Here is an 11,282-nt window from a genome sequence, read left to right as displayed (position 1 = left end):
TTACTTCATTTTTAGAAGAACACAAAAACAATATATGTGAGAAACATGTAAGAAACACATGTCTTTTTTATATGTGGGTTGTAAAAAACTTCTATCCTATTTTTACAGCATATCCCATTCCTACATATTTTTTACACATCTTCATACGATAAAGTTTTAAATTCATCATTAAATTTGAGAGACTCAATATGTGAATCTTAAAATTGCAATGATACATTTGAAAAAAAAATGTGTAAGAAATGTATTTGTATATTTTTATCTGGTTTTTTTTTTTTTTTTAAAAAAAAAATAAAAAATAAAAAAAATAAAAAAAAAAATCCCTAGGAAAATTGGGAACCACATGGGAGGGCACAAAGGATGCCCACAAGTTGTAGTCTCGAGAAGATTGGAAGCCCGAGGAATAAGTGATTTTAGAAGTCTCTCATATATTATTTTTGTATTTATTCAAAAATAATATAACTTTTAAAATTACAACTTAATAAATTTAAAAGTTACTTCATTTTTAAAAGAATACAAAAACAATACAAGAGAACACAAAATCAATACAAGAGGGACTTTAAGTATGTACTGTTCACAGCAATTTGCTTAATACATGATGGCAAAAGAATTAAAAATTATTTATGCTGTAAGATAGGATCTTCAATAAACCCTATACATTTTTCTATTATCGTCACTTTCTTTCTCATTTAATAGAAAAATGTATAGGGTTTATTGAAGATCCTATCTTATAGCATAAATAAATTTTATGGATAATTTTACAAAAGGTTATTGAATTATACGCTGTTTTGAGATAAGTGTATTGAATTAGCAAACTTCTTAAACTTGGGTATTCAAGTTTCTAAACGTCTCATTTAAAGCTAGGTACTCTGTTATGATTTAACAGTAAACCTTAATGGAGTATCCAAAATACTCATATTTTTTTTAGGAAAAAAAAAATGCTAGAATTTCGATGTTGGTTAGAATTTAAAAAAATTTGCAAAAATACTCATGCCTGAATCTTTGAAAATTTTTATAATTTTTTTTAAAAAATAAATATAGGGGCATTTTGAAAATTTTTACAGGATTTAACAGCAAATCCTAACGGAGTATCCTTAAGTGAGACGTTTAAAAACTTGGATACCGTACCCAAGTTTAAGTCGTTTGCTAGTTCAGTTCTCTTATCTCAGACTCAATTCAGTGTGTAATTCAATACCCTTTTATAAAGTTATTCCTAAATTTTAACTCTTAGCAAAAAAAGGTATAGGGTTTTTTTAATAGAAAAAGGTATAGGGTTTATAGAAAATGCAATTGGATTTCAACTGTTGAAATTTAGCGGTAGAATAAATCGCATTTCGAGCTTCGGTGTTGGAGAACTTTCCCAATCCTACAAACTCTTTCTTTTCCTTATAATAATTAAGACTCACGCACACTTTTACTAAACCAACTGAAATATTATTAAACCAATTAACTTTCACTTAGTAGAAGTCACATGGAAATATTCTCAAGAACTATCCGGTTCTCACTAAGAGAAAGTGATCCATTCACAAGACTATGCGCGACCTCATTAGCATGACTTGCATGATATAAATGACCTTCCATTGATGAAGGCAAACTTAAGACCCCATGGGTTTTTTTCAATCAGAGAGCCATATTTAATTACTTAGGTTCTTGTCTTTATTTTGCAAAGTCTGTACCACTCGAAGAACGTCACCTTCTAGCTAGCATCACCCGTTAGTGGCCTAACTCTCTGCAAAAAAATAGCTATTCTCAATGCAGCTATGGCTTCAACATTAATACTAGGATTGATTATATAACCCTTTGGCCCATTCAAGATAGCTAGCACCTCAATCATCCTTACAATCTCAAATTATGACTCTGATATATACCTATTTTCCTTGTCCGTGTGCCTATCCACAGTTACATTCCAATTAGCCATGACAAATTCTTCCAAGCGAGCTTGTCATTTAAGGTTTGCATTATGATTTCTTAGCCCAACCTTATCAATGGCTATGTGCATCTAAGGTATTGTTCTAATTAAGCATGGATTGATAACCTCTTTTTTGTTAGAGAATATATTTCCTATATTAAAATGATATTGTAAGTTACTTATCTTTTATATATAGGATTAATCGTAGTTAGCTAGGTTTGATTACCAAACTTATCTATCTCAATTATTCTATAAATATAAGTCTTTTGTATTGTAAAATTTTAAGGTACTGAATAAAAGCAAAATGTAGACATTTGGACATAAACCGAACCACATAAATTCATTGCCTCTATTCCACTTTATTTTCTTTTACAAATTATATGTTATCTTTCATTTTTGACCATCCACTTGTGGCTCTGGAGGTTAAAAAATTCGCTTCAAAATAAACTAATGAAAATCGGGTCACAGTCAAGTTACATTCTTCAATTCGCTGAGTAGGGATCGATATGTAGAATCAATGCAATGAAATGCGTAGGAATATTCCCGGCCAATTACAGCTTGGAAGTACCCTGGCCTCCAGAGTGCATGCAGTAGGATTCCCAATTACACGATCCTCCATTGGTGCATTTATGCATGGCGTATTAAATCTTGTTCCTTGACGAATAAGTTTACCTCAACTAATGGAATTAATTAGTACTTAATTAATTAATCTTATTTGCAGATTGGGAATGCGTTCGTTCATTTTTTGTCGTGTACGGCAGGTGGTCCATTTCGACGAACACTTTAGGTTTGTCACAGAAAATTATTCAAAGGAAAGCAGAAATGGCGTATTAAATCTTGTTCCTTGACGAATAAGTTTACCTCAACTAATGGAATTAATTAGTACTTAATTAATTAATCTTATTTGCAGATTGGGAATGCGTTCGTTCATTTTTGTCGTGTACGGCAGGTGGTCCATTTCGACGAACACTTTAGGTTTGTCACAGAAAATTATTCAAAGGAAAGCAGAAATGGCGTATTAAATCTTGTTCCTTGACGAATAAGTTTACCTCAACTAATGGAATTAATTAGTACTTAATTAATTAATCTTATTTGCAGATTGGGAATGCGTTCGTTCATTTTTGTCGTGTACGGCAGGTGGTCCATTTCGACGAACACTTTAGGTTTGTCACAGAAAATTATTCAAAGGAAAGCAGAAATATAATGGAGACGAGACGGTTAATGGTTCAGATTTGTTTAAAAAGATCCGAGGGTCAAAATTAATTCACCTTGTTGGGAGGAGCTTCATGTTGTCAAAACAAAGCCTGCCATTATAAATTAATTATTTATGCTTAATTAGGTATAGATATTCTTCAACGCCGCCACGCAGCTGGTTTACCGTCACTTTCTTTCTTTTTTTAATAAAAAAAGGGATAGGGTTTTGATATAATGCAATTGGAATTTCAAGGTCTAATTTTAAAACTAATTTAATAGCCGATCGACTTTGTTATGTAATTCTTTATATATATATATATAAACAAAATGTAGAAACCATGCTAAATTATATATTTGCTAGTTTGAGAATACTTTTTTCTTGTTTTTATGTTCTTTTCTTGTTTCTTTTAGTTGCTCCTTTTAAGACAACGAAAAATATCAGAGTAATTGAGAATTATACGATGGAGTTATCCTTTTATATCACCCCTCAAAGAATTAATTATAGTACGCCACCTTTGAATGTAGTAGTCAATGCTTCCCGACACTGGCCGGATAAAGATCAAACAAATAATAATAAAAAATTAAAAAAAAAAAAAAAACATTTCCAACTATTTCATATATATAATAAAATATAGAGTTTCAGCATTCCATTACGTGAAAAGTGTCTCTCTCTGGCTCTACCCTCAAACTCAATCAGTTCCACCATGGATGAGATCGACACAGGAGGCAGCAGCAACAAAACACCTTCAACCGACGTCCCTCGATGGACGCCAAAGGCAAGCCCATCATCACTCCTGAAAGAGGCCGTGCCAAGTACTGCCGGAGTTGCTGATTTAGAGATGCAAAGGTCGACAAGCGTAGCTTCTGAAGATGCCGATGGCTATGGCTGCTTGTCCTCTACTGTGGACAAGATTTTCCCATTTACCATTGCCGGCTTCAATCCGCAGTCGGATATTCATGAAGCAGAGCCGTCTCTAAGGTTTGGTTCCGAAGTTGCAGGAAATTACGTTCGTACTGGTTCTGTGTCAAAGAGGGAGGGCGTCTTCTTGACATGGAAGGAGCTGTGCGTTACGGTGGGCGACGGGAAACGAGGGCGCTTGCCGATACTTCAGGGGCTTACTGGGTACGCTCAGCCCGGCGAGGTACTGGCCATCATGGGTCCTTCTGGCTGTGGCAAATCGACTCTTTTGGATTCTTTGGCAGGTACGTATATCCTTCGTCCTTGTAATTTCTTTAATGTCAAAAGTGGCTTCCTCTTTTATCCCAAAAAGGAAATTATGAAAAGTACTTTTGAAGGTCAATGTTTTACTTGATTTGTTGAATTCAATATGAATTTACTGGCCGTGACATTAGTGAGTTGATCTCATAGAGTCTGAGATCCGTTTAATTAATTAAATGACTTGTGTTAAAGTTGGTCTATATAGTATTTTATATATTCCTATACCTTAATATTATTTGAACTCAACCCTTCTTACAAGGACTGATAATTCTTGATATAACCTACAAATTTGAGATAAATTCAACATAAAATTAATGACTGTTAGGGTTGGAGGGCTTGACCCGTTTACTTAAATCGGTCAAATCATGGTTAGTTAAAATGACTTTTTGGATCATTCTTACTTTTCATTAGAATATTTGAAACATAACGGTTTTTATTTCAATTTATTTACAAATTTAACTGAAATTCTTAATTAATATTAAAATAAAAATATATATTATTGATAAATTAGTCATTAACTAATTAATTAATTAACAAATCAATTTTTTTATTAATTAATTATTTCATCTATCACATCAATTGGTAAAATAAAATTATTGTTAAAATTATTATAATATCTTTAGCAATACTCAAATAAATGATTTAACTTAAGTAGTAAAAAAAATTATAAAATAATTTTAATAATTTTTCCAATGATTCTAATTTTCTTACTTTTTCATAAAAATAAATAAATAAATTGGAATTAAATCATGACCATTGAATATAGTCAATATACTACACAAAATAGGATAACATCCTCTCAATTTCAAATAAAATGGAGGCTATTTATTTATAGTCAGAATTTAAAATTAATACATCTAATTAATAGTATACATGATTTCACATTATTATAAATTTTAAAAGACGTGTTAACATTGACTCTTTATACATTAGTAGATACTCCAACTTCAAATCTTGACCTTTTATTTAAAATAGATAACACCCATTTCATGGAGAGATCCTATTCCAAACATGGAGGACGACACGTTATGTTGTGCCGTACACACAAATGAAAAAACCCTCTCCTCAATAAGTTTCACGATCTGATTAAGGCCAGGGGAGCTGTATTACTATAATACAACGGCAAGTTGCGTTTATATTCCTCACCAGTCACCATTAACCCATTATTGCATTTTTATTTTTATTTTATTTTTGTCGTCGTCGTCTTTTATCATGTAACTGTCTCATTTGGGATGTGATTTTGTCATTAACTAAAGTGTTCAAAGTCGCTTTTATTTTTCTTACAAAATACAATTAACTAATTCAAACCAACCACACTCAATTTAAATTTTAAAAGATAAATAAAATGATTCCGTGAGTGCTAATACAAAGACATTAAGAATAAGATATGTTTGAAAATTGTTAAATTATTATTTGTTGGAAAAACTTTCATTATTTTTACGATCTTCACGAAATTTTGACAGCAATTTTGAATTTATTTATTAGTTAAATTCGAACACTCTCTTTCCCCTGTTGACTAGATCTGTAACAACTAACACCCAAAAAGACTCAATCAAAAAAAAATAAAAAATATAAAGAAAAAAAGGGCCAATTAAGGCCAAAGAAGTCAATAAATTAGAAAGATAGAAAAACCCAAAGGTAGAAAATTTGGAGATACCCAATTAAGAAAAGCAACAAACACCTTGTCAAAAAAGAAAAAAAAAAAAAGAAAAAATAATTCACTTAATCCCACTTAAACTTTCATTACTTTTACAATCTCCACCTAAAAAAAAGTTTCAAAACTCTCAATTTGATATATTGAACTTTCAATCTTTTGCAATCTCATTCCTCCTATTAGTGCGCTTGTTCGTTGCTTGTTTATTAGCACAACGGCTTTCGCGCTAGTACTTTGGCGTTAAATCAAACGGTCAAAGGGTAAAATGACTCTTATATTATTGTAAAATTCATAAAATTACCCTTGAATTGCAATTTTTTTTATTAAAAAAAAAAAAAAAAAGTATTTTGAGAATTTCTCACCTTTCCTTTAAGATTTAACGGAAAATCGTAATGGGGTGGTGAAATTGCAAATTTTTTAAAGTTCGATACATTATATCGAGAATTTTTGAACTTTTGAAGGAAATTACAAAAACAATGAAAGTTCAAGGGATTAAAATGAAGTCTTCCAAAAAAAACAAAAAAAAAAAAAAAATGCATAACAACATTATTAAAGCCATTGATTTAAATTTGGAAGCTACTAATGAGCAACTTATTGCAGGGAGGCTAAGTTCCAATACACAGCAGACTGGGGAGATCTTGGTAAACGGACGAAAGGAAACACTTGCTTTTGGAACTTCGGTATGAAAATATATATATATATATATATATATTGTATGTTCGGATAAATTAAATATATAATATGCTTGATCCATCGAAACATTAACAGATAATTGTTTCTCTTATTTTGCATGAACGTACTAGGCGTATGTGACTCAGGATGACAGCTTAATGACAACGCTAACAGTAAGGGAAGCTGTATACTACTCGGCACAGCTCCAACTGCCTGACTCAATGTCAAGATCCGAGAAGAAGGAAAGGGCAGAGATGACTATAAGGGAGATGGGTCTGCAAAACTCCATGGATACAAGAATAGGAGGCTTGAGCGTGAAAGGTTTGAGTGGTGGGCAAAAGAGGAGGGTGAGCATTTGCATTGAAATCTTGACGCGCCCGAAGCTCCTTTTCCTTGACGAGCCTACAAGTGGGCTGGACAGCGCAGCATCTTTCCATGTCATGAGCCGCATCACCAAGCTAGCTCATCAGGATGGAAGAACTGTTATCGCATCAATCCATCAACCGAGCAGTGAAGTTTTTGAGCTCTTTAGCAACCTCTGCCTCCTTTCCACTGGCATGACAGTCTATTTCGGTCCCGTTTCAATGGCAGAAGAGGTACGTACGTACTAGAATTTCTTTTACCATGCATGCATGTTAAAAAAAGGGAAATAATGTTTCTTCTGCAACTCTTATACAATTCTTATTAAGATCAACCATAGAAGGAAAAAGTTTGGTGCACAACCACTTACATGAGTGGGACTCATCTGAGTGGGTGGGTCCCCCATGTGAGTAGGTTGTGCACGTGTTGTGCACAACCTATTGTGCAAATATCAGCTCCCACCATTGAATATTTAGGGCTTAGGAAAACAAATTCAATGATTGATCATAAAAAAAAAAAGTAGTTAGAGTTGCGCAAAAGTCGTGTAAGAGTTGTACAACAAACATTACTCAAAACAGGCCTCAGTACTTTTGCAATGTAATTAATGTGTCAGGTTCTTGTTTTTATTTTTATCTTTTATTTTTCTAGGCTTCTCGTATATTAAAATTTTGTAATGTGACATTAGCGGAAAATTTTTCAAAATACCACTTTTAAAAAAATTAATTAATTAAGGGGATTTTTGTATTTTTATTATTTTTACCGGGGCATTAGGGATATTTCATCTTTTTACCGTTTGATTTAACCCTAAAAGTGCTAGCAGTAATTTTCTTAAATTTCATTCAATTTCTTAACGGTAGGAAAAACACTCTTAAAAAAAAAAAAAAACCATTCAATCAGATTCTCTTATTGCTATTTAAACCAAAAGTTGTACCCTAAATCTAGGGAAACAAAATTGGTTCCCTTAAAATTATTTTAATATAAAAAATAAAAATAAAATCTTTTCTCTTTTATTTTTCTAACATTTATTTGAAACAATATTTAAATCATTTCTCTTTTCTCTCTCTTTCTTATACCATTTAAATTAAAAGATATTTAAATAATATGGAAAAATGATTATAAGGCAAGCTATTGTGGAGTATATTTAAATAGTGAAGTAAAAAGTTATTTAATTTCCTAAATTGAGGAAAATTTTAAAAGAAACTATCGCTATTGTTCTAAACCCTAACAATAAGGGTGACATTCAACCTTACATATTTTTAATCTTTAAGAATATAATTACAAAAGTACCAAAACATCAAGAGTAGTTAAAGTTTCTCCATGTAAAAATCAGCGTCATCTCCCTTAATTTAACTTATCTTTCATTGGAAAAAAAATTAAATAATTTTGAATGGATTCATCAAAATGAAATCTAGTTAGCATCAAAGGAATTGTTTTGAATGGATTCATGAATTGTAAATATATTCGTACATTTTTTTTTTTAATTTTTTTTTTATGCAGTTTTTTGCTTCAAAAGGCTTCCCATGCCCAACTCTGAGAAACCCATCTGATCACTACCTTAGAACTATCAACAAGGACTTCGATGCAGTAAGTACATATGTATATATATACCTTTCTCGTTACCTTAATTAATTCCCCTATTCTTGAAAGAAATCACCATGCATGCATGGAAGAACTCACGTGATCAGCGATTGGTTAATTATCAACACTATAGGATATCGAAATAGGTTCTAATGGCATGACAAGCACTGAGGAAGTCATAAATATTCTCGTCAAGTCATACAAGTCATCTGGAACATTCCAACAAGTTCAGCAGGTGTTGTCTAAGATATGCCAACAGGTACACATATACAAGTTCACAGTGATTAATGATATATAGTACTTACTAAAAAATCAATCATTCTCTTAATTCTCAAAAAAAAAATAATAATAATAATAATAATAATTAATTAATTTAGTGTTTTTATTTTTATTTTTTTATTTTTAATTTCAACTATATGTTAGAATTTTCAGTTAAATCCTTAAGGAGATGTGTCAAAATTCTTAAAATACCACTCATTTTTTTTTTTTTAGGAAAAAAGAAAAGAAAAAAATTTGTAAGAATTTATGCATTGGTCAGGATTCAACGGAATTTGCAAAAATATCCATGCCTGAAACTTTGAAGTTTTTTTAACATATATATATATATATATATATATTAAAAATTTTGACGGGATTTAATGGAAAATGTTAACCGGATGAAATTGAAAAAAATAAAAATAAATTGAAAGATGGTTGGATATACTAAATTGACAATTTTTAAAGTTTAAGGGTATGACTGCAAAAGTAATGAAAGATCGTAGATATATAATAAGTGAAGTTTTCTGAAAAAAAGAAAAGCAGATTACTAAGGAATATATATTAATAATGAGGCAAGTTTCTTTGTTGTACGCATACAGAAACAAGGAAGTTTGGAGAATAAGGGAAGCCAAGCAAGCTTCATTACCCAGTGCCAAGTTCTGACAAGGAGATCGTTTGTGAACATGTATCGTGATCTAGGCTATTATTGGCTTCGCCTTGCAATCTATATTGCTCTGTGTTTATGTGTTGGGACTATTTACTATGACATTGGCTTCACTTTTGGCTCAATCCAGGTAATTAACTGATGATATGAAATTATATATATCCATTTCATGAAACAGAAAACCTCCAAGTTAATTAATTGATCATTTGTAACTTGTAAATTTGTAGGCTAGAGGTTCAATGTTGATGTTTGTTGCGGCCTTTCTCACTTTTATGGCAATCGGTGGATTCCCTTCTTTTGTTGAGGATATGAAGGTTAGTCATTTTGTTACTTAAATCTCGAATGATTGTATATTTCATTTCAGGAGAAAATCAGGCATAAGGTTTGAAGATTATGTTTTGAATAAGATCAACACAAGAATGGAAATAAAAATACAAAAATAACGTACCTTAAAATTGGAGACAACGCAAAATACTTGTACATAAAGTAAAATATACTGACGTCGAGTTGAAGATTGTTTTGACAGCGTATGATAATAGCATAAACTAAGAATTGAAAATTAAGAATTGAAAATTGAAAAGGGAATTCATGAAGTGAGAAAATAACAAATACGGAAGAGAAAGACCCTAGCTAGTTGCATGCCTCAAATAAACAAACAAATAAATAACTCTAAAATATTTGAAATTTAACTGATACTTCAAAACTTTATCCCAAAAAATACAAACTTACCTTTATATAGGCAAAGTGGAATACTTTCCAAGTATAATACTTAGAGAACAAGAAAGAAATAAAAAACACAAGAATAACCCTATATAAACTTGGAGACAAACAAAAAGTAAATTATATTATTCTAAAAATAATTTTCAAATATTTTGTATGATTTTTTTTCATTCTTGTGCTGATCTTATTCAAAAAATAATCTTTAAATCTTATGCCTAATTTTCTATGTTGTTTATAGCAATTGGATGTGTTTTTGACCCTTAATTCTTCAACTATATCAGATATTTGGGGGAGAAAGATTAAATGGGCACTACGGTGTTGGCGCGTATGTGATTGGAAACACATTATCTTCTATTCCTTACTTGCTCATCATCTCTTTAGCTCCTGGAGCATTAGCTTATTACCTTGTTGGCCTTCAAAAGAGCTTCCAACACTTTGCCTGCTTCGCATTGCTACTCTTTGCGTGCATGATGTTGGTCGAAAGCCTAATGATGATCGTCGCGAGTATAGTGCCAGATTTTCTCATGGGTATCATCACCGGTGCCGGAATACAAGGTGTGATGATGTTGAATGGAGGTTTCTTCCGGCTGCCGGACGATCTTCCTAAGCCTTTCTGGAGATACCCAATGTACTATATTGCGTTCCATAAGTATGCAAACCAAGGATTCTACAAGAATGAGTTTGAAGGATTAACGTTCCCTAATAACCAAGTAGGAGGGCCTCCCACCATCACTGGCAACTATATCTTGAGAAATACTTGGCAGGTGGAGATGGGCTACTCCAAGTGGATTGATCTTGCTGTTTTGCTGGGAATGGTGATAATATATAGGCTCATGTTTTGGGGAATTATAAAGACTGTCGAAAAGGTTAAGCCGATTTTTAAAGCTCTTGGAGCTAGGCCTCCAAATTATTCACAATAGAGCATCGACAACTCTTGATATAATAATGCTCTAGCTTGAAGTGTGTAAGAAGTGCTCTAGTCGTTTTGAGTGAATCAATAATTAATACTTTGTTCTTCTGATCCTTCTTCAATAAAGATGTTTGTACTCTGCTTGAA

The 11,282-nt window shown here is 31.8% G+C and overlaps 1 protein-coding gene across 1 annotated transcript; it reads left to right on the top strand.

Annotated features, from left to right (window-relative positions):
- The first annotated feature begins 3,735 nt into the window (after window positions 1-3,735).
- On the top strand, window positions 3,736-11,282 carry LOC133857766 (ABC transporter G family member 1-like). Its single transcript, XM_062293106.1, has 8 exons — window positions 3,736-4,303; window positions 6,574-6,653; window positions 6,777-7,241; window positions 8,503-8,589; window positions 8,717-8,842; window positions 9,441-9,635; window positions 9,733-9,819; window positions 10,507-11,282. Exons 1-8 carry the CDS (start codon window positions 3,805-3,807, stop codon window positions 11,143-11,145), a joined length of 2,178 nt encoding a protein of 725 aa, XP_062149090.1. The 5' UTR covers window positions 3,736-3,804; the 3' UTR covers window positions 11,146-11,282.

Source organism: Alnus glutinosa, chromosome 14 (genome assembly GCF_958979055.1).
Source record: "Alnus glutinosa chromosome 14, dhAlnGlut1.1, whole genome shotgun sequence".
NCBI classification, from domain to species: domain Eukaryota; kingdom Viridiplantae; phylum Streptophyta; class Magnoliopsida; order Fagales; family Betulaceae; genus Alnus; species Alnus glutinosa.
The sequence above is the reverse complement of the archived record's forward strand: the minus strand, read 5'-3'. Positions and strand labels throughout refer to the sequence as shown.

Bases quoted from the DNA above. Each gene is read 5' to 3' on its own strand.
- LOC133857766 (XM_062293106.1), top strand. From the start codon at position 3,805: ATGGATGAGATCGACACAGGAGGCAGCAGCAACAAAACACCTTCAACC. The intron at 7,242-8,502 runs GTACGTACGTAC...TTTTTTATGCAG, and splicing joins CCGTTTCAATGGCAGAAGAG to TTTTTTGCTTCAAAAGGCTT. The intron at 8,843-9,440 runs GTACACATATAC...GTACGCATACAG, and splicing joins TGTCTAAGATATGCCAACAG to AAACAAGGAAGTTTGGAGAA.